Source organism: Phalaenopsis equestris, unplaced genomic scaffold (assembly GCF_001263595.1).
Source record: "Phalaenopsis equestris unplaced genomic scaffold, ASM126359v1 Scaffold000002, whole genome shotgun sequence".
Lineage (NCBI taxonomy): Eukaryota > Viridiplantae > Streptophyta > Magnoliopsida > Asparagales > Orchidaceae > Phalaenopsis > Phalaenopsis equestris.
This window is the reverse complement of record NW_018164444.1, coordinates 41,763,377-41,787,722: the sequence shown is the minus strand read 5'-3', so window position 1 is coordinate 41,787,722 and position 24,346 is coordinate 41,763,377. Positions and strand designations below refer to the sequence as shown.

General features: G+C 35.8%; 1 protein-coding gene across 7 annotated transcripts; it reads right to left on the bottom strand.

The window, feature by feature from the left end:
* Positions 1–2,917: 2,917 nt before the first annotated feature.
* Positions 2,918–22,659, bottom strand: LOC110038060 (AT-hook motif nuclear-localized protein 9). Of its 7 annotated transcripts, none has more exons than XM_020742843.1 (7): positions 22,570–22,659; positions 21,341–22,264; positions 20,237–20,304; positions 19,056–19,187; positions 4,487–4,564; positions 3,684–3,845; positions 2,918–3,525 (listed from the first exon to the last, which is right to left on the bottom strand). In XM_020742843.1, exons 2-7 carry the CDS (start codon positions 21,840–21,842, stop codon positions 3,313–3,315), a joined length of 1,155 nt encoding a protein of 384 aa, XP_020598502.1. In that variant the 5' UTR covers positions 21,843–22,264; positions 22,570–22,659; the 3' UTR covers positions 2,918–3,312. The 7 variants fall into 7 exon arrangements, with proteins under 7 accessions (XP_020598502.1, XP_020598510.1, XP_020598480.1 ...); XM_020742851.1 differs by having other exon boundaries at positions 22,577–22,655; XM_020742821.1 differs by having other exon boundaries at positions 22,357–22,607.
* Positions 22,660–24,346: the final 1,687 nt, after the last annotated feature.

The window sequence follows — 24,346 nt, the reverse complement described above, 5'->3', positions numbered from 1 at the left end:
CTAATAATAAAAGATTAAGATAATCAATTTTTTTGGATTAAAATTGTTAGGACTTTCAAAAACTTGCTTTTATTTTTTTTCATGGCTTTCGGGTTGAATTTGAAATGGGTTGATTAACATGACTCTCATCCAAGTCATACTAATAGGGCCTCCACATTTGGATCTGAATAGATAACTACATCATTCTGCATGTCCTGATGAGAAACCCCTGTGCTTCTTTAACCTGACTAGCCCAACATTGATTTCTACTTAGGTGGTTGTCTAGTGCGCTTAGGTCTTTAGAAGGCACCACGACCCAGACGAGGTATAAGTCCTTTTATTGGGAGTGTTTCCAACTTTGTAGCTGAACCTCCTCTTTCTCCTCTTTCTAGTAGCCTCCTTGCCACTTCAGATTGTATATGTCTCCCTTCTTGGAGCACCACCTAATAGTCATATGACAAAGTTTCGTTCCTTTGACCTTAGGGTTATTGATGTTTTTACAGAAGACGCAATTCATGAATATTTAGACTTGTTTGGTCGACTACCTTCAAGACTAGGTAAACTTAGGGTCATAGTGGCTTGGGATTACGGGTCATGGTGCCCTGACCTGACTATCTCTATCTATTAGGGATTAGTCCTCCCTTTCTTTGACTACTACTTTGAGCCATGTTACTCCTCTTGCTGTCGTTGATATCATCTTGACGACCTGATTATCAATGAGTTGTCGGCTTTTTTGGTTACGATGCTTTGTCCACTGTCCTTATGGCTGTATTTGCTTTGATGTATTGGGATTCCCCGTCAAGATGATTCAATTATTTTGCAGGCTTCGTATGATGATGAGTCTGTTACCCATGTGGGACTTTGAGAGACTCACTTTTCGCCTTATAGTTTAGCAGGAGCTTTGAAAGCATCGGAGCATTCCCATGTGAAATAATCTCGTGCTGGTTGTCACTACTAATGTAAGCAAAACTCATTTGGATCCAGAGTATTCTTGGGGAACCTTTAAGACGTAATTAACCAAGTGAGTTATGTCCTCCTGAAAGCACTCTAGACCCTATGACAGACAAACACACCTGAATCTCTGGTTGTGAGTAGTTTACATAGATTCTTTCACGAATATTAGTCCAAGGTGCTTCTGTCCGATCATGTTTGGACAGACATGCTCGACCTATCATTGCAAGGTTTATCCCACGTAGGTTGTTCACGTTTTCTTTTTCTAATTTTTCGTCTTCTTCGTATGTTCGTATTTTCCAGTTCATCTCTTATCATGATCATTCACATGATTCGAAAGAGAGATTTATTCGAAAAAGGAAAATATACAACCATAGACAAACTGACAACTTCTTTAAAAATAAAAGAAGGAAATAACGAAAACAATACTAATAAAGGATCATACACCAAGTTTACAAATTTATAGTGTTGTCCCCATGGTTTTATCATACAAATTCACACAAGAAAAATAGTTTTATTTTCTTTAATATTGAAATAATGTTAAATAAAAGTGGTTTTTAAAATGTTCAATAGCTAAAGATTGTTGAAGAAATAATTTAGAATACTTTAAATAATTCTCATAAGGTATCCCAAGTCTAAGCAATAAAAAAGCAAATAAAAAAAAAAAAAAGACTGATTAAAGTAAACATAATAAAGATGTCATTCATCCAAGTAAATATGGAAGGAAAATGGTTCCATATGCAAGCAATCCCAAATCAAATTCCTTTTCTTTGATTTTGGAGAAGGCTTTTGGTTGGATTTTTTGAGCTTTGTTAAAATATCAAAGTTTTTCATGACAGTATTGAAAGTGGTCTTAATCTTAATTATTTCAATCCCTTGAAGTGATCATCCAAGCTAGTCTTTCCCCTTATTTTACCATTAATTTTTATGATGATGATGACCTGATTTTCAGATCTATTTTGTTAAAATTTTATTATTTTATAATACTTAATCTTTCAAAAAAATATTTTGAAAAATTACAAAACTATAAAACTTGATGAAAAGCCTTCATCAATGATCATGAGACCATACAGATGTCATCATTTCTAAAATTATTTTTATTTGATCAAATTTGCCTATAATTATCCTTACATCCTATGAATTCTACACTTTATTAAAATAGTAGTACTTCTAATCAAACATTTGCTATTATAAAAATAAGCTCATAATCTTATACCCTCATGGGGCAAACACCTATAAGTTTGATTTACTATCCAAAAGGTTTAATTTTATGTAAAAAATTTAGCCACACATCATTTTTAAGACCTTTTTGCTTTTAAAAGATTACTTTGATCCTTTGCTCTCAAGTCACCCTAAACTCTTCAATCAAAATTGAACGATATTGTTCTAACACGAATGTTTGTTCAGAATAACACCAACATCACACAATCAAATGAGTATATCTTTATTTGACTAAAGCATTGATTGAAACAAATACATACTTAAAGTTTGATTGAGTTTAACAAAGTTGAGACACGTTCTCAATTTTCACTTTTCTCTATAAAAATATTTGAGATTTAGTGAAGACACTAGATTTCTAAGATGATGCTAACTTCCAATAACTTTTATACCTCAATTCAAAAAAGCTCCATCAAAGTAGTGGCAACTTATCATTTGTGTTGCTTGATCGAGCTTACTTCTATGCCAATATTTAACCTGCAATTGATACTCGTGTTGAGACCAAGCATGTCAACTTACCATACAATATTACCACAATTGACCCTTTAGCCATTTAGATAATAAGCACTGAAAAGGTAAATATATAGCCTTATGGTTGAAACTTTATAACTACATGGGAGTCAAAGATGTTATCTTCCATGTTGTGAAGAGGCAAGCCAAAAATCACTATATAATCGTGGTGCATTAATTATGAATTATCAAAATGAATAAGCTTGTTGATGAATATTGACCCGATAGCTGTGAACATAGGATTAAGCAAGGAAAAAGATTTTAGACAATTTGCAGGCAATATAAGCATTGTAAATTGCCAGTAATGTTCCGGAGCTGCTCGCAAGCCCTCCTGTAAATATTGGCCAGACAATAAATTACCGAAATCTAATCTCAGTACATGAAGTTGTTCCACAAATTAAACAGGCAACCAAATCCAGCCTCGCTTCTCAGGCAGCAACAACAGCCAAGAAAAATAGGAATGATAAGATAATGCAAACTTGTTGCTACCTAAAGATTTTGTTACAACGCAGGATTAAGCAGTGTGTTAGTTTCTGCATATATGTGCCAGCAATAGGCCAACGAAAGGTGCTAGCATGTTCTCTTTCCACCAGGTTTCTCCCAACCCTACAAGCACCAAGCTTTTCTCTGATGTTACAAGGAGACCCAAATCCCTTAACCACGCATCAAGTCGATGTCGACGTGAGCGTTCCTGGCGCTTGTCCATCCGCCCATTATTGCGGCGGCGTGACTCTGGCTTGGCAGGCTACTTGATGGCGTGCTCTGCTTGTCTCCCTCGGCTTGTTCCGCGGCCTCTGCGGCTTGTTTAATCATCTTAGTCTTGCTCTTCGATTTTGCCCCACCATATAAGAAGCTGCCTACTATAACCTGCACAAATTATGCATGGAAAAACATGGAAGAGAACTGTGTTAGGAGTATTTGGCTGAGAATCTTATTTTGTGTTGGAAACAAAGAAGTGTTGGTCTGAAAGATTGTAGGCTGAGACACTGTCAGGAATACGAAGTAATGAGGCGGTACAAAGTAACCTGGACGGGACTTGCAGCTATGAGGAGGCCACCAACACCACCACCAATCACTCTTCCGTCGGGACTTGAAAGAGAGACACTTAACCCCCCACTTCGGCCACGGGATCCGCCTTCATCAGTAATCAAGTATGAACCGGATAAACATAGAATCTCAAATCGACCCTGCATTTTATTAATGGGTTAGTACAGTTGCAGGGCTTGAATTATGAAAATGACTCCTGTTTCAAACCACATATTTTAATCTATCTGGAATACAAACATTTAGAAATATAATTATAAAAAATAAAAGAATATTGGGAGGCGCTTTATTGTTTTTTTAAGCAAATGTCTACAAAATAACTCTTAATTAGTCAAGATATTAATAAAAGACTAGGAATTTTTAGCTATAAGGCTAAAACACCTTTAGAGAACACCTAGCTTCTGAGAATATTTCTACATCTCATTGCGGCACAAAGAAATTCTTGTAATTTTTTTAAGTTATACCATAAAAAATGTCTACAAAATGACTCATATTTAGTCAAGATATTAAGAAAATACTAAAATTTTTAGCTATAAGGTTAGCGCCAAACTTCTGAAAATATTTCTACATCTCATTGTGGCGCAAAGAAATTGTTGTAATTTTTTAAGTTATACCATAAAAAATGACTCGATAAATGTCTCCCTCAGCACAACCCTCAAGTTGTACCAAAACCAAAACTACTCCCTTTAAAGAAAAAATCCATCTTGCCCAGCAAGAACCTCTAAACGTATAAAAATCTAGAGAGTTGCACATGCTACAATAAATCATAAAAGCACCTCTTTACCGTACAAACGATAGCTATATCAACGATCTCCCTTTTATGAGAATCAAGACCAGTTGAAGTATGATGGTGATCAATGGCCTGAACTCAAAACAAAAGAAGAAAATAAAGTAATTTCATGGAGGAAGAATGGAATATTACGTGTGATGAAAGAGTAAAGAAATTTTTAACAACAAATCCTCAGCAAGAAAAGTTGAAAGAAGGATTGTCGCACATTTAGGGAAGTGTACAGCCAATCCAACATAAAGAATCAAATCAAACATGAACATAGGTGAACCTAAATAAGGGAAAATAAACCTGCGTCAATCATATTGATCTGATAAATAGCTAGATAGGCTAGATTGAATCAACGGATCTGTTAAATTAACTTTAGCAATAAACTATTACAGTAGAGGCTAGTACTCAACAATGTTTAAAATTGAACTGGGTAGTGAGGTGCTTTTCATTTTCGATGCCGGTTATAAGCCTTAAATTTAAAAAAAATATATAAAAATTAATAAATATGATATAAATAATAAAGTGGGAAGTAAAAAATAATATATTAATAATCTAATGCATTAACACATTAAAAAATAATATAACATTCTGAGTAGAAAAGAATAAATCAAGTAAAATTAGAAATAACATGTTATTATCCTATCATCAAATTATGAAATAAGAGGGATTCTACAAACATTAAACTATCAAAGGGCTAAAATACTAAAATAAAATACTAAAACATCAAAGCATACCAAATCAAAATCAATTCAACATTAATCTATCTCACTCAAACTACCCTCCACTTAAGCAAGAATATAACAATTCAATAGCATTTGAATTTTTAATTTTGAAGCCTCTATTACTCTCATCACCCAATTAATCTTATTAGAATCATCAACATAATAAATTGTTTATCGCATGTTGTTGCCAACTCTTTTTAAATTTTTAATGAAAAATCATCATAAAAATGTTAATTAAAATAATAACAATGTTGATGGCTAGAATTTCAACTACTTAAACTTTTATAGAATTTTTTTTCTTTTATTTTTTGTTATTTAGTATGTGAGGTGTGAGGGTTAATATATGAGGTATATTGATATTACTATTATTTTTGTTTAAAAAAAATTGGAGAGCATACAAAAATTTGAGGCATTTTTGAGGCGAGGTGTACCCTCCTTAAAACGAGCCTCCGCCTGGGTGAGGCATACGCCACACCTTCGGATAATGAAATGTAGGCCTCATTGTGATTTTTTTGTAAAAAACTTTGAGGGTGGTTATTGCTCCCCTGTTGCACGTTCTTATAACTAACTATGCAACTAAATCCCATATTTTTTAACTCGTTAAGGTTTTAGGTTTTTAAAATTTTTAACTGCATGAAATAAACCCATGATTTCCTCTATTAACAAACAAGTCTATCAGAAAAGAGAGAATTGAAAAGGGTAACATTTTCACCCAATTGTCTTCATAATATATGCATAAATGTATTATATATAGACAAGAGCGAAGAAAAATAAAATATACAATAAAAAAATATTCTCAATAATGAACAAATATAACATTAATGCACTTTATATTCCTGGTATTATTAATTATCATGTGATGATTTAGACACGCCCCTTGAAAATTTAATGTGATAAAAATATGCCAACTTGAGTTTGAAAATAATCGTGAGCAAAAATAATAAATTGAAAATAATGGGGAGCAAAAGTAAAAAATTATCGAAGGTTTTATCGCCTAAAGATCTTAAGTTTCACAAACAAAGTGTGTCTGATACAAGAAAAAGGAAGAGGGTAATGTAATTAAATGCTAAGAGTTGAGAATCAGATTCATGTTATGATCATGTTGCGCTTGCATAAGAACCAGTAAAGGAGGGACCGGACGAGAGCCAGTCAACCAACCCCCCACAACAGTAGGCGGGTCGAATGATTCAGCGAGAAGAGGTGGGGAGGGGGCAGGGAGCTGCGACTGAGAAAATTAGGAAGTAGGTGGTGTCCACGAGGGTCTTAATCACATACTCAAGGAGGAGAAAGAAGGTTATTATGAGGGGAGATAACCTAGTGTCGGGTTTTTTTTAATGCTTGCTTGGTTGCAGTTTTCTTTTTCGGGTGGTGTTCCTAGCGAAGTCTAGGGCGTCTAGGATTTGTGGAGAACTGATCTACTTCTCAAATAGTAGATCAACGTTATATTTTATTTATTTCTCATTGATATTAGTTAAACTGCCTTTATTTGAGTTTCTCCACTTTTCTATTGCAATATATTTGTTGTTGGTTCGCTGTTTTTTTTTGTTTTTTGAATCATACCAAATTGAAATCAGAGTGAGAACTTGGAGGAATGACAGCAAAGAAAGTGGATGTGTTGAAAGGGAAGTAGAGCAAATTTGATTGCGAGTTAAAAAATGGTTCACCTACATAGAAGATAGCTTTTCTTCCATAGAAAACCGAATGGAGAGCAGATTCAAAAGCATAGGAAAAATGTGAGAGAAGATGAAGAGTCTCATGGAGATGCAGACTAAGACCCAGTTGACCGCTTCGATGACAAATACTAACCAAGGGTTGAGCAAGAAATTCGTGGCCAGATCAACGTGGAAAGAGATGAACGAGAAAATATTAGGTAGGACATTATCTACCACAAAGAGCATCCCCCTAGGACTCTGAGGGGAGGAGTGGAGACTACAGGTGAAGTGGGGTGAACCGATTGGAAAGGGGGTGATGCAAAAGGCCCAGAAGAGCACGAAGAATGGAGAGAATCGAAAGTGGGTCATGGCAATGATCGCAGGAGTGAGTTTCACACTAGACACATGAGAAAGAAGAAGTTGGGGTGGTGATACGAGGGTTTGAAAATTGAAGATGTCGATTTTCAAAGGTGAAGATGCACAATAATAGTTGTATCGGGTGGAGCGATGCTTTGGAGTAAATAGGGTAATGGGAGAGGTGAAGCTCATGACGACAGGATTAAGGCCCTGACATGATTTCAGTGGATGGAGGCGAGGTTCTTGATACATTTGCCGGAAGAGTTTAAAGACTGCTTATTGGAAAGGATACCTCCATGAGCAATTCTATGTGCTCACTCAAAAGGAGACGTCATGAAATACGGAGAGAGGCTCAAGCTCTTATTGGAGCGACTGAGAGGTATTTTTGCAGCTGGATTAGAGGGGAACTTCTTGAAAGGCCTCAAACTCGACATTCAAGCAACCGTCAAACCATTGAAACCGTATGGATTAAAGAAAATGATAGAGGTCGCTCAAATGATGAAAGATAAGAAATTAGCAAAAAAGACAAATAAGGGCGGCAACATGGGAGGATTTTACAAGAGTTTCACGACGATCACCGCACCGAGGACCCAGGCGGTGTCATTTCAGAAAGAGGCAGGCACCAAAAGACAAGAATATGTGGCACCATCCAGGGGCATTTTCAAGCGCCTCGCCGACACGGAATTGCAGGATAAAAGAGCGAAAGGATTGTGTTTCAGATGTGACGAGAAGTATTGCTTAGGCTACTGTTGCAAGGAGAGCGCACTTCGGGTCTTTGTAGTTCATGAGAGAGAGGAGACAAAGGAAGACATGGTGGAGGAAGAGAAGCATGTGCACTTGGATGTAGCAGAACTGTTCCTAAATTTAGTGGTGGGATTTACTCCAAATCACACCATGAAGGTGAGGGGGAGGATCGGGGAACAACCAGTCGTAGTGTTGGTGGATAGAGGAGCCACATATAACTTCATCTCAAATAAGATAGTAGATCAGTTAGGGTTGGAGCTGACAGATATGGGGAGCTTTGGTGCTATGATGGGTAGGGAATGTGGAGAAAATTCGGGGAATTTGCAAGATATTGGTTCTAGCACTACAAGGCCTACAGGTGGTGGACTTCCTTCCCTTGGATTTGGGCGGCACAAATGTGATTTTGGGGATGAAGTGACCGTTGGGGAGATAAAAGTGAACTAATGATAGAGCTTCAGGAGAAGGGTAGGAATGTGTTGTTGAGAGGAAATGGTAGCTTATGTAGGAACATGGTCTCACTTAAAATCATGGTCAAGACGATACGGAGAGCAGGAGTAGGCTATTTGGTTGAGTTACAGAGCATCGAGGCGTTCCAAGACAACGATTCAATAGAGTTTCCTGATGAGGTTCAACAGCTTTTGCAGCTGTTTACTGATATTTTTCAGCAGTTGAGCGGGTTACCATCACCGAGGGAGCACGAGCAAGATATCACATAAAGGAAGGTTGTCCCCCAATCAGTGTCAGACCCTACTGGCATCCTCAGATTCAAAAGAATGAGATAGAGAAGTTGATCTGAGAGGTGCTCGAGGCAGGGATTATCAGACCCGATGTTAGCCTATTTTCCAGTCAAGTCTTGTTGGTGAGGAAGAAAAATGGAAGCTAGCGATTTTGCGTGGATTATCGGGCATTGAATAAGGAAATTGTCTTCGACAAATTTTCTATCCCAGTGATTGATGAGCTACTAGATGAGCTTTACGAGGCGGTCCTTTTCTCGAAGATCGATATGAATTTAAGATATTACCAGATTAGGATGCGCCCAAGTGAGCACAAGACAACGTTCGGGACACATGAGGGACAATATAAATTCTAGGTGATGTCTTTTGGCCTCACGAACACACCGATCACATTCTAGTCTCTAATGAATCGGCTCTTTCAACCTTACTCAGAAAGTTCGTTCAGGTCTTCTTCGATGACATTCTAATCTACAGTCGGACAGAGGAGCAGCATGTGAAGCACCTGAGGACAATAGTGGAGACGTTAAGGGAGCACCAGTTGTATGCCAACTTGAAGAAATGTTCATTTGTATAGTTACAGGTAGAGTACCAAGGACATGTGGTAACCAAAACGGGGGTAACAGTAGATCAATCCAAGACCAAGGCTATGATGGATTGGCCCTTACCAACTATTACCGGAAGTTCATGAGAAGATATAGCACAATAGCATGACCACTGACGGAACAATTGAAGAAAAACAATTTCAAATTGGAGGAAGAAGTAACACATGCATTTGAACAACTGAAGAGAGCCATGACAGCGTACCGATATTAGTACTTCCAGATTTCAGTAAACTATTTGTGGTGGAAATAGATGTGTCAGGGTACGGGTTGGAAGCAATGCTCATGCAAGATCAACGTTTGATTGCCTACTTCAACCAGATTCTTACCATCGGAGCGAGACTCAAGTCAGTATATAAACAGGAATTGATGGTGATTGTTTTGGCCATTCAGAAGTGGTGGTCCTACCTGTTGGGACAATATTTTCTGGTCAGGACAGATCTGGGGAGTTTAGAGCAACCAATGATGATTGAGGAGCATCAGAGATGGCTATCCAAGCTACAGGGGTATTCAAGATTCAGTACCAGCAAGGATTGAAGAACAAAACATCTGACATACTCTCGAGAAAGGTGGAAACCCTAGCTGACAACCCTATCGGTCCCATGATCCTAGATTGGGAAGCCTTGAGACAGAAAAGCAAGAGGGATGAGGAGCTAAGAAGATAAAGAGTCGAGTTACTACAAGATTCGAACAATCATCCGGGATATGCATTGATGGGCAACAACTGCCCCACCATAAGCGATTCATGCTAACTAAAGAGTCAGACTATTCCCAAATTATTATAGAAGTTTCACGTAAGTGTGATCGGGGGACACTCAGAGGTACAAAAGACCTACAATCGTCTAGAGGCGGAGCTTTATTAGGCGGAGATGCGCAGAGACATAAATGACATGGTGGCAAAATGTGACGTGTCAGCGTCACAAGTACTTAAACACAACACCAAGAGGTTTACTACAACCATTAGTGTTGCTAGAGAATGTTTGGGAAGAAGTGATAGGAGTTGCACGATCAAAAGGGTCCACGGTGATCGTAGATCGCCTAAGTAAGCATGCACATTTCAATCTCTTACGACTTCCCTACAATGCAGTCCAGTCAGAGCGGTATTTATCCAAGAAGTGGTTCATTTGCACAAAATGCCGGAATCGATTATATCGGATAGGAACAAAGTGTTCCTCAGCCACTTCTGGAAAGAGCAACTCAGGTTGCAAGGAACAATCCTTAAGGGAGCACTGCATATCATCCTCAGATTAATGGGCGGACGGAGGTGGTCAACATGTGCGTGGAGACATACCTGCGTTGTTTTATTTCCAATACGCCGAAGCTATGAGCCAAGCGGATATAATATTTGATATCATGATACAACACAAACCGCCCGTTTCAAGATATTATATGGGCGGGATTCATCTCACTTGATATATTATGGGCATAGCGCTACATCGGTATTCAACGTCAATCAATACTTGGAGGAGAGGGGCAAGATATTAACAAAGCTCAAGGGGCATCTACTGAGAGCCCAACAAATCATGAAGAGGAAAGTGGATGGACATAGAAGAGGGGTGTAATTTGAATCAGGGGATATGATCTACTTGGAGCTAGGCCCTACCGATAAAAGATATTGGCAGGAGGAGAAACGAGAAACTTTCACTGTGATACTTTGGACCTTATGAGGTAACAACATGCATCAGGGCAGTGACCTTCCGTTTAAGATTACCACCATCATCCACACTACACCTGGTCTTCCATGTATCACAGCTGAGATGCGTGATTGGAAATGATACACCCTCGTCTTCACTATCTCCGACACTAACGGAGGACTTGGATATGATTCTGGAATCGTTAGAGGTCGAAGAAGCGCATCGAGTAGCGGGAGCAAATGAGGTATTGGTTAAGTTGAAAGGGCAGCCAAACTATGAAGCAATGTGGGAGTTTTACGAGATCTACAAGCAATTTTCATCCTTCCACATCGAGGATAAAGTACTTCTTTGCGAGTGGAGTATTGTTGCGCCCATATATGAATCAGTCCAGGAGGGATGTGTCGAGAGCCAGCTAACCAGCTCACCATAACAGGGGATGGGTCTACACTTCAGCGAGAAGAGGCGGGACGGTGAGTGCTGCGGCAGAAAAAATTAGGAAGCAGGTGAAGTCCACAAGGGCCTTAATCGCATACTCAAGGAGGAGAAGTTAAAGGAGATTAACGGGCGAGTTTGAATGGTTTTTGGAGAGGGTTGTATGAGGGGAGAAAACCTAGGGTTGGTTTTTCTTATGTTTTGTTTGGCAGCAGTTTTTTTTTTTGGGTAGCGTACCAAGCGACGTGTAGGATTTTTAGAGAGCTGATTTACCTCTTGAATAGTAGATCAACATTGTATATTGCTTGTGTCTCATGGATATTATTGAAGCAACCTTTATTTGAGTTTCTCCACTTTTCTATTGCAATTTATTCGTTGTTGGTTTGTTGTTTTTGGTTCCGAATCATATCAAATCATCATATAAAAGTTATTGTTATAGAGAATCAATGGAGGTATCAACAAAATCGACAAGGAAAATTAATAGTGTTGACATAATAGGTTTTACCTTCTATTGGTGTGACAATGATGATAAAAAAAGGTTCTACAAGATGGCGTCGTACAAGTACATGGTGGAGTCATCAAGAGAAGTCACATTTGAGGTAGAGACAACAAACTACTAGGGCAAGAAGCCCATTATAACGCAGCCAAAACATAATCAAAGGTAAGCGTGAGAGTAGACGATTAATATTTAGTGAAGCGATTAATATAAAGCGGACAAAACATAATCAAAGGGAAGTGTGAGAGTAGGCTAATGTCTACAATATAACTCATTTAGTGAAGGGATTGATATAAAAGTGGAACTTTTAGCTATAAGACTAAACACCTTTAGGGAACACTGAGCTTCTTAAAATATTTCATATCTTATTTTGGAACTCATTTCCATCAAAATACACGGGAAATTCATGTAATTTTTAAATTATACCATAAAAAATAACTCATAAATGTCTCTCTTCCTCAGCACAACCCTCAAGTAGTACCAAAGCAAAAATACTCTTGAAATAAAAAGAACTATCTCGCTCAGCACAACCCTCAAGTCGCACCAAAACCTAGAGGGTTGAACATAGTAAAATAAATCATAAAGGCGTCTCTTTATTGTAGAAACAAGGGCAAATCAATGATCTCCCATGCATGAGATTCAAGACTAGTAAGAAGTATGATTGATTAATGGCTTGAACTTAAAACAAAAGAGAATAATGTAATTTCATTGAGGTAGAATAGACTATTAAAACGTGAAGAAAAAATAAGGAAATTTTTAACAACAAATCCTCAACAGAAAAAGATGAAAGCAAGATTGTTGCAAATTTAGGGACATGTACAGCCAATCCAACATAAAGAATCAATTCAAACATGGACATATGTGAACCACGATAAAAGAAAATAAATCTTCCTCAAACATATTGATATGAAAAATAGTTAGATCAGTTAATTGAATAACTGGATCCGTTAAATTAACTTAGCAACAAACTATTATAGTAGAGGTTAGTACTTAAAAATGTTCAAAATTACACAATTGCGTACCGAGCCATTTTACATTCTTGAGGCCAGACATAAGCCTCAAATTTCAAAAGTTACATAAATTAATAAATATTATAAATAATAAAGTATGAAGAAAAAATAATATATTAATATTCTAATTTTTTAATAAATTAAAGAATAATTTAACAACATTCTAACTAAATAAAAAAAATTAAATTGCGTAAAATTAGAAGTTACAAGTTATTATCCTAACATCAAATTATAAAATCAAATGGATTATACAAATAATACAAACATTAAATTATCAAAGCAAGCTAAAATATTAAAATAAAATACTACAACAACAAAATATAATGGTCAAAATAAGCCCAATATTAATCTTCTCACTCATACTACCTCTCACTTAAACAAGAAAATAACAAATTAATCAACATTTGAATTTTTATTTTTGAAGCCCTATTACTCTCATCACTCAATTGATTTTCATTAGATCCATCATCTATCTTTTATCATATTTATATTCTCCAATTCCTTATCATCTTTAATGCCAAATATTTTTTATTTTTTAATGAATAATCATCAATAAAAGTGTTAATTAAAATAATAACATTGTTGTTAGTTAGAACTTTAATTACATAATTTTTTATAGGTACTTTTTCTTATATTGATATTTAGTGCGTGAGGTGTGAAGGTTAATATATGAGGTATATTGATATTATTTATAATTTTGTTCAAAAAATTATGGACAACATAAAAAAATTTAGGTGTTTTTGAGGCAAAGTACGCCTCAAGACACCCCTCAGTCTGGGTGAGGAACACCTTGGGACAATGAGATGTAAGTCTCATTGTAATTTTTTGTAAGAAGCGTCAGGGCATGCCTTCCTCATCTGTATGTTCTTATAACAAATTATGCAACTAAATCTCATGTTTTTTAAGTCATTAAGGTTTTAGGTCTTTAAAGTTTTTAACTGCATGAAATTAACCTGTGATTTCATCTGTCAACAAACACGTTTATCATAAAAGAGTGAATTGGGAAGGGCAATATTTTCACTCAATCGTCTTCATAATACATGTATAAATGTATTATATATAGACAAGACTGGAGAACAATAAAATATACAATAAAAAATTATTATCAATAATACAACAACAACAACAACAAAGCCTTAATCCCACTACATGGGGTCGACTATATGAATCCTTATGAATCCTTTTTCTCCATTGCTGCGTCCTATTTAGTATCATATTTTCATTTAGTTCTAAAAAATTATTATCAATAATGAAGAAATATGACATTAATGTACTTTATATTCCTGCTATCATTAATTATCATGTGATATGATAATACAACCCTTGAAAATTTAAGATATAAAAAATATGTCAACTCGAGTTTGAAAATAATCGTGAGCAAAAGTACATACTTTTTGAAAGTTTTATTGCCTAGAGATTTGTGGGCATCAAAAATAAACTGTAACTGATACATTAAAAGAAAAGGAAAGTAATGAGAATCAAATGCTAAGAGTTGAGAATGAGATTCCTGTCAACGTATGGATAAGATCATCAAATAAAAATTATCAAATTAAAGTTATTGATATAGAGTATCAATGGAGGTATAAACTAAATCAACAAAGAAAATTAATAGAGAATGTTTACATAATAGGTTTTGCCTTCTATTGGTGCAACAATGATGATAAAAAAAGGTGCTTCAAGATTGCATCGTACAAGTACATGGTGGAGTCATATTTGAGGTGGAGACAGCAAACTACCAGGGCAAAAAGCCAATATAACGCTGACAAAGCATAATCAAAGGGAAGTGTAAGAGGAGGTAACTTGAGTTTAAAATGTTGAGTGCATCATCTACAGTAAGATGGTTATAGAAGAATGGAAAACATTTAAGCAATTGCGTTGATACAATAGAAGGGGAGAAAAAAAAAAGAATAGTATAAGTACTCAATTGTCCTCATAATATAAGCATATACGAGCTAGCTACATGCAAGAGGAGAACAAAAAGAAGAATACAATAGATGCTGACAATCCTAATAATGAAGAAATATGATACTTATAAATAATGTAAATTCTCGCTATGAATAGTTAACACACAAGGCAATCTAAACAGATGGCAATAGGGTCAAAATTAACATTTCTTTCATGCATGGTGTATCCATACAACATATAGGTATTAACAGACAAAATCCACTTGAAATTACCTACACATTTGCCTCTCTAAAGTAACAATACTCCCAAAAAATCCCATTATACCAGAGTGTTCACATGGCTCATTTTGTTAACAACAACCCTTGCGACTCCTAAAACCATCTCCCCTTGTTGCACATCTCTCAGTTAGAGTGTCACCAATTTTATCTGAATATCGTTCAAGGATTTGTAGAAATTTATGACATATCTGGTAATGGGAGTTTAGCAGTGGAATAGTTAGATCTAGAGATGGTGAGCATGTTAGAGGCCAATTAGGCTATGAAGTATGAACATCAATACAAGACATGACACACAAAACACCATCATAAAGAAAAGGACACAACACACGGTGGATAAAAAATTTACTTTTATAAAATAAAAATAAAATACATGATAAAAAAAGTAAAAAAAAAACAATATACAGTGAAATAAACTACAAAATGTACGATATAAATATCTTATAGAAAAACAAGAAAAAATAAATGTAAGCTTAATTACAATTACATTTCAATATGACATCAAATATACATAATGTCCAACCGCATATGATTAATATAATCAATTAGGCATGATTTTAATGTTGCTTTGTCGAAATAAAATTCCAACAAAAAAAAAAATCTTAAATAAGAGTATATAATTTCAAATTTTTTATGTACCATACATAAATAAACACATTAATATATCACTAATCAGAACCAGCAAACTCATATCCAGACACTTGTTGATGGGTCCGACTTGAAACAAATTTTTTTGAACTAAGAATAATGGTGCAGGTTCTTTTGGTGTCGTCATACAATCTGGTTGTGTTGGTTTTGTCATATTGGAAGTGTTCTTGCTCCATGGCTAAAAGGCCTAGCCTAGATATCATCAACAAAACTAATTTACATAAATACAATCACCAAATGAATAGGAGCAAACCAAAAAATGAAGGAAACAAATCAACAAAGTATAGCCGCTAATAATGGAAAGTTGTGGTGAAGTCTATTACTAAAGAGAACGAGGCAAAGATCTTATAGTCATTGATGTCTAAGCTGCCACATGGCCATATATGGCTATCTCCAATAGTACTTTTTTGAAGAGGTCAATGTGGAATTTCTATTGATACTTTGCCATGGGCTGAACATAGAATCACTGATTTTATAGAAGGGTATAGCCAGCGATACGAAGCTTAAATTTTGCAGATTTCAAAATTCGAGAAACCTATCCCCTCAGGGTTTTAAAAATTAAGAATCTGTATATTTCACACAATTTGATGATGAAGTATCCCTTCACTATCTCTTCATTTTCTTCATTTGGAAAAACATTATTCCAATTTCAAACGCAAGTTCAATTTTTATAGCCATCATGGTAACACAATTTATGTACATTTTTATGTTGCTATTCCAATCTAGCTTGTGCCACCATTCTATTTGACAATGGAGAAAAAGAAACAAAGCAGTAAAGCAAATTGTGGTAAAGCTGGAAATCGATAAATACAACCTAGCATTCCAATCTGGAGATAGGTGGAGGTAATCAACAAATCAAAAGGTAAATTTGTCTAAACATAACAAAGGTCTACATCTGAACAAATTAATATTAACAGAAAACAACAGAGTTTTCGCTCATTCTTCATGAAACCTGTTAATTTCTCTCTTTTTTAAAGTCCTGCATTCCACCCATCTCTCTCCAAATTTCCCATCCATGTTCAAGTTACTTAAGCACTCATCAAGGCATATTCAAGCAACTCCATTTTGTCAATATCACAGCTGTTGCCATTTGTCAAAGGCAAATGTTATCAAAAGTTGATGTGGAATAACAGAATAAACAAGATGACCTGTCTGTCTCTCGCAATAAAGGTTAAACAAAAGTATGCATTATTTTCCTTTCATCTAAACCCTAAATATAATTAAAATGAAACTAGTTCGAAACCATGAGATTTGCATTAAACTGCCTATGGGAACAATAACAAAGGAACAATAACAAAAAAATGCAGAAAAAGAAAGATAGCAGGGATTGGTAAAACTATAATACTCTAAATAAGTAACGAAGTGATACTTCTTCAAAAAATATCAGGCAGAAAAGAATTTATAATTAACGAATATAGATTGTCATTTAAAAAACCATAAATCATGTGAATCCAACCAAAAATGTAATTTTTTTAAAGTCAATCTCACTACTTAGTACAAGCTCAAACAAATAGGATTGACCCTTGTAACCCAAAATGCACTTATGGAAGACATTCATTCACAAATTTCTATCCAACCAAAAGACAAAATTGAAAGTAGGACCAAATTGGTTAAGCTTTTGTGAGTTAAGGGAGTAAATTAAGCAGCTACAGATATTTGGCACTAAAATGAACACACAAATTAGGAATCCTTTTGAACATTTACTCATAATTTATTAAAACAAATAGAGAAATATATGGCAAAGAGAATAACAATTATTGAGCCAAATAGAGCTCCACCATGATTGAATATAATAAAGAGTATTCTAGATTTCAGATACAGGTAAGAGGCCAGCATTAAAAGCCCCCTATAACAAGACCATAATTAAGTGAACCAAAATAGGGCCAGAGTCCATAAACACAGTTTTAAATTTAATTATCAATATTTTTTAATCTAAAAATCTAAAGATAGATCAAGACAAAGAAACAGTAGAATAACATAACAAAATTTACTGAAATTATGACATTATCTCCATCAAGGAAAAAGATCATACCCAAACATACAGCAACAATAACCAATTGGACAGGTTGTTTCGGAAGAAGACAAAATACTTGACCAATAACATAGGAGCCAATCAGTTCAAAAAAGAAAGAAAAGTTTAACAGTTGTAATCATTATCCAAATGTTACTGCAACAAATAGGGCTAACGGTAAAGTAAGACTTGAGAAGGCCCCATGAAAAGAGCGATAAAAATTTCTTTAAAAATACATCAAGAAATCAAAAGCCAACAGAAACCAATTGTCAGCTTAAAATGCTATCAAAACTATCATTCATTATGCTCAATAATTAAAAGAGCAATGAAAAAACTATAGAAAAATACATATGCCAAAATTTCATTTGGATGTAGCTTCCATGCTTTAAGAAGCAAGGTACAAGACTGCTGGGAAGAAAATAAATATTATTAAAAGACAAGATATTGTGCATAAAGTATCAGCATTTCGATAAATTTAGCTCATGATAAACCCACACTAAAGAAACAAGAATATCAGCATTGGACCAAGTCTAACACTGTTTGATTAGAAAATTTAAATATAAACAAACACCAATTTGAGAAAAAACAAAGGACACTGAAGATACTGGCACGGACATACAAGGTTAAAATAAAAGTATGGTTGAACAGAAAATAAGGAATGGCATGAGATCCAAAGACGAGGGATTAGCCTGAGATTCAAAGTTTCAATGCAATAAACAGACAGGTATACTCATCTGCATGCTATGCATGTCCTGGTACAATTCTGCAATACATGCTAGCATGCACAATTAACATCAACATTTACATTCATTAAGAAATAAACTCCTTATGGGGAATTGTAAAGTTTGATTTTTAAATGAAATTTGGACAATAGTATTAAAAATAAGAAAAAGGATAAGGACTTTGCTTCTTTCGTAAGAAAACAAAGATGTGGGGTGCCTATAAATAGGAGGCTTAATCTTCACGCTTGATCCAGAAAAGAAAAATAATTGATCCGCTTATCAAAAATTTTCCCCTACAAACTGTGATTCAAGCAGAAACCAAAGATCAAGAAGGGAGAGAAAAAAATTGGCCATATTAAGAAATATGCTAATTTAGTTTTGGAAAAATAAACAGATGTAAAATCTTTATCCTTTAGATACTGTGGCCTCTTTTCACAATTTTTCATCAGAAAAACTGGCATAACACTAGAAACGGAATTAATGCATAAAAAAAACCCAACTAGAATGCCTAAAATTAGGCCGGTAAAACAAAAGGACATGCCTCATAAGTCAAAGTGCCACCAGAAGTTGTTCATGCATAACAAAAACCCAACTAGAATGCCTAAAATTAGGCCGGTAAAACAAAAGGACATGCCTCATAAGTCACCGTGCCACCAGAAGTTGCAGGTTGTCGAAGTGTAACTGTGGAAACAGCACCATTTGCTGAGAGGATGCAAACTGCTCTCGGCCCCTGCTGTGAAAATGACATCACCTTTGATGCAATATCCTGCAAAAAATAGTTAAATGTGCAGATTTATTCAATTAGAAAAAGCTGCACTACATAAGCATGGTGTTTCATAATTAAAAAACATAATCACCAGCAGTCTCAATCCAATTAGGATTGAATAAGATGTAAGTTAAATCAAGCTTTTGAAATTCATAGCATGATGATCACGCATGCAAATATAATGTGATCTAGCACATAGAACTAAAAAATGATAGTTTTGGGTAACTAAATATGCACCTTCACTACTCAAAAACCAAGCACTCTGCCAGGAATAAAGGGTAGTTCAAGTAATTTTCTTTTTCTTCACTTTGTCAAGTATATTGCTCAGCATTATATTACGCTATGAATTCAAAAATTTTCTTAAAAAAAAGATGAGATGATTTCTCATTCTGACATAGAACGAACTCAGTCAGGTTGTCACAATTAGTTTACTGCAACCAATAGCTCTCCCTGAACATTCAATTCAGAGACGAAGGAAGGTAAAACCAATACTAAGAACATAAACTCTATCAATCACTATAAATAGCCAAGTTTCAATCTAACCGAACACAAAGTTCTTATTTTGTTTTATATCTTACAATTATGTCAATTTAATAAATAAGATAATTCGTTAAGCAAAATGAAAGCATAATGATGCATGGAAAAAACATTATATGGTTTGAATGTTTACAATTGGAAAACATGACATTAGGATATCCTTTTAAAATATTTAAGATAACAAAATGCATAACCATATTTTTTTTCCCTTTTCTTACTGGTAATATAGCCTAAAATAACAAAAGGATAGGTCATGTTCGTTGATACAAATGATCTCATCCGAATACAATGCCACTAAAGCAATTAGTTTTGATACTGCAGCCCGCCAAATTACATATGTTCAACGAGAGCTGGACAAACAAGAACAATAACTTGTATAATACATTGACAGATAAAGTCCCTTTATGATAACACATAACATAAAACAAAGTCAAGAACAGAAAATAATTGTATCATGTCAAGACATGCTCACTTTGCATGGTAAAATCTAAAATAAAAATGAAATAAATAACCTCTCCGACTGGAATTGTTATGATGTGAGGGGTGAAACCTATTCCAGCAGAACCAACTACCCATTCACCTGCAAAATATAACTCAATAGTAAGGGTACTCTTCCTAGACATAACAGTGAAAAACAATTTAACATTATCAGACAAAAATTCCTTCAATAAAATCCTACCATACCTTAAGTAAGGGAAAAATAATCTTGATTACAATATTGCAATCATATAGCAGCACATAAAACGAAAAATGCCAATAAACTATACAATTGAATGAAAAAAAAGATTTTTAATTCCCTACCAAACTCATATGGATATTACTTGAAAACGCAATTTCCAAGAAATAAATACCAACTATCATAAGTATTAGAATCTAAAACTGGGAATGATGCACCAAAGTATTCTTTCAGCACAGAAGGCGCCTCAGCACTCAACATTATAATCAATAAAACATAAGGATGAATGACAGGCTCTAGTTCTAACACCTCACAATCTGCATCACAGGTTATTTTTTCTTCCTTAACCCATGTGTGAATAAAATTGCCAGAGCTTTCTTAAAAAAATCAGTTTTTTAATTAAAATTTCCTCTCAATGCTTCTAGTGAGCACCAAATCTAGATATATTAGTCATGGCCACAGAAAGCAACAGAAAACAAGGGAAAATGGTTCTTTTAAACTTTTTTGACTCAGACTAAGATATAAAATAAACATAAATGTCACATTCGTAAGAATTTAAAAATGATATCGAATAATCTAAAAGCTCCTGAAAAGGAAAGAGTCAGAAGAAAGGCACTTAAAAGAAAAGCAGAACAATCTTTAACCTAAAATAAGACGAAAGAACAATTAACAATAGGGGAAACACATCAGCCATGTGCATTTTGTCGAATTAAATATAAGGAAGGGGGGAGTATAATATTATTTACATTGGGAACTGTTGACTTATATATCAGCGAGATGATCATCAAATATCAAAAAAACAAGAAAAACAATAAGATATTTAGTAATGAGATTAATGAATGTAGAAAAGGACAGCCATATCAGACGGTACAAATTACAAATCACCAAATCCCACAAAACAAAACAAAATGCTCGTGAGCTCATAAAGCTTCCCACATACCAAGAGAAGCCAGCTGCTGCTTCCTTCCGGTGCCCGGCGGCCGACCTCTTCCTCGTTTTTGAGACGGCATCCCCGATCCCGACCCTAGAAGTCCGGCTGATGTGCCGGAAACTGATGTCGGAGATGAGAGGGGCGAGAGAGCCAACGATACTGATCCGTCAGGTCCGTATTTCCGCGGTCTCCCCCTTTTCCTCTTCACCTGCTCTCCCTGGCCGACGCCCACACCGATTCCACCGGGACCAATATTGACTGTGTGAGGTGCAATTGTAGGAGGTGAGGAAGCCTGGAAAGCGGATCCCTGTGTCGCACCACCACCAAAGCCTCCGGGAACGCCCATAGCCGAAGTCTGAATGGCAAAGCTAGGGCTTAGGTTGGGCACCGAGCGCGACATTCCAAGTGGGGCATGCAAGCTCGGTTGCGAGCCAGAGCCCGGCGCTCCCATACCTCGATGCATAAAATATGAAGCTGGGCCGGACAGCCCCATGCCCTCCCTCCCATCCATGCATGGATCGCAGTATCACCTTTCTTCACGTTCCTACCCCCAACAACCTCCAGGGAAAAAGCACTACGACGAAGCCTAGGTCACAACTTTACAAGATGAAACTCCGATTTCAATTGATTAAGGACCAAAGATGATGAAAGTACAGTAAGAAACCCCTCCTCCAATCTAGCAGACTAAAATAAGAAAACTGGATTCGAGAGGTTGGGAGAAAAAGGCTCGCATTTCGCGCATCCTCTTCAAACCAGAGCCTACAAACTCATAATTCTCATCTTCCTGTCACATATATAAAAGCTACAAGCTTGAATCGCTGATTTAATCGAATTCATCCACAAGATTTCTCAAAGCTGATCCCCCCCGCTGTCAGGACAGAATCCGCCAAAACCCTAAACCAAACTGCCGAAAGCTATACCTTTTCCATTCATCTTCATAAAAAAAAACAAAAGGGGAACACGTTACCTCGCGAAATCAGCAAAAATAAAAACTTTAAAATCAAAAAGAAAAGAAGAAATGAAACCCTGACTGAACTCTGCAAAAGAAGCGCGCAGAGAATGCAAAAACTAACAAGCACAAGCTAGAAAAAAAAACTCTTCTTCACGCAAAGCCGAAGCAGCTCGCGAAAGTAACGGCGATGAGGAGCGACAAAAACCTAGACTGGCCTAGGGAGACCATAGACAAAGACCAGAGAAGAGAAATTATAGAGATAGACAGGCAATGGCAGGAAGGATACCGCCTACCCCTTCCCCCAAGTCCGTTGGCTCTCCTTTCAGCTTTCTCATCTTTGCTTTTTCATTTATTATTATTATTATTAATTATTATTCTCTTGTTGGAGGCCACAGCAATAGTAAATCATGTGGGAAGGAGTAGAGGCTGATTAGATAATAAGGAAAAACAAATTTCCTAAAGAAATACGGGATGTTGACTTTTCAAACCGTATTGTACGGTAGTTTGACTGTATAATTAGAATGACTATCGACTTAATTAGTGAATTGTGAGATCTTAGGATATTGTTAATATGATATATGGACATGATGGTCTGTCATGTGGCTTATTGATAACTAATCATTAGAATTTCGTGTCAGAGATTATAAATTTTGAGTAAAAATCTGAAGGTGTCAGCAACATGACTGTTTGTGCATTTTTTTATATATTTTTTTAATTTTTTTTTTAGTTTATATAAAATCATGATTATGAATATATTTTGATTTCAATAAATTAATATTGATTGTATATATATGATATGGCATAACTATTAGTGTTGAATTCAAATTAGTCGATGTAAGGAGGTCAAGGATAGGATCGTTAGGAACCCAGTGTCAAAGATAGGATCGTTAGGAACGAAGGCGAATTGGGATATTCTTTGGCTCTTTCACGCATTTTATATATGTAAATAGAAGTTATAAGACGAAAGGGGAGAAAATTTTTCCTGTAGAGTATGGATCTAAAGGGAAGAGCCAAAAAGCCATTTTTTGCATGGTCAAGGATAGGATCGTTAGGAACCCAGGAGGGTAGAAAAAGGGAGCACGCATAAACTTGTCCCTTTTAGGTGAACTGGGATATTCTTTGGCTCTTTCACCCATTTTATATATGTAAATATAAGTTATGAAACGAAAGGGGAGAAAGTTTTTCCTGTAGAGTATGAATCTAAAGGGAAGAGCCAAAAAGCCATTTTTTGCATGCACTGGACCCCCCTATTTATAGAGATAGAGTGTCACAAAATAAAAAAATATGCATTTTCACCTGTTTTAATGAGTGGGTTACCACATATTATTATTTTTTATTTTGTCTTTTCGTATTTGTAACTAATGCAGTCGTTTTTTTGATATTTTTGGACCCTTCAGTTGATTGGTCCTTGAGACGGTCGACCAAGCTAGTGTCAGTCGACTATGTTGCTTAGGTGTTGGGTGGTCTTCACCATGGGAAGTTAGTCGGCTTTGAGTGTGGTATCCGTATAGCCCTAACGTGGCTGATCGCATCGCATAGCTTGTTTCTTGGTGATGTTTAAAGGGAGTGTTAAGAGAGTGTGATATTTGCAAGGTTGTGCGAGGTACAAGTCCTTGACTTAGTTGTAGGAGCTTGTCTGCTTTCAACCAGCCTAGATAGGTCTTTGGTCAGTCTACCTCAGGATGGTCGGTTGGTTATAAGCTCTCTCCGGTCGGTTGGCTTCATGGACGTTAGCATTTGATCATCCATGGTCAGTCGGTTATAAGCTCGTCTGCTTTCAAATAGCCTAGATAAGTCTTTATGTCGGTCAATTATAAGCTCTCTCCGACTCGGCTAGAGAATAAAGTTAAGGATTGAAAGATACAAATTTTTCATCGTTTCGTCAACTAAGAGTTGGGGCATCTAAACAATTCCGACTTGCAACCTCTTCTAGAAAAAAAAGACACTGATTATTATCAGATCGAAAGAGCTGACATTGAGGGTCAGTTGCTTTTAGTTCCCAGTATATCGAGTCGACTACTGTGAACATAGTCCTGTTTCCTTAGAGTATTTGACCATATGAC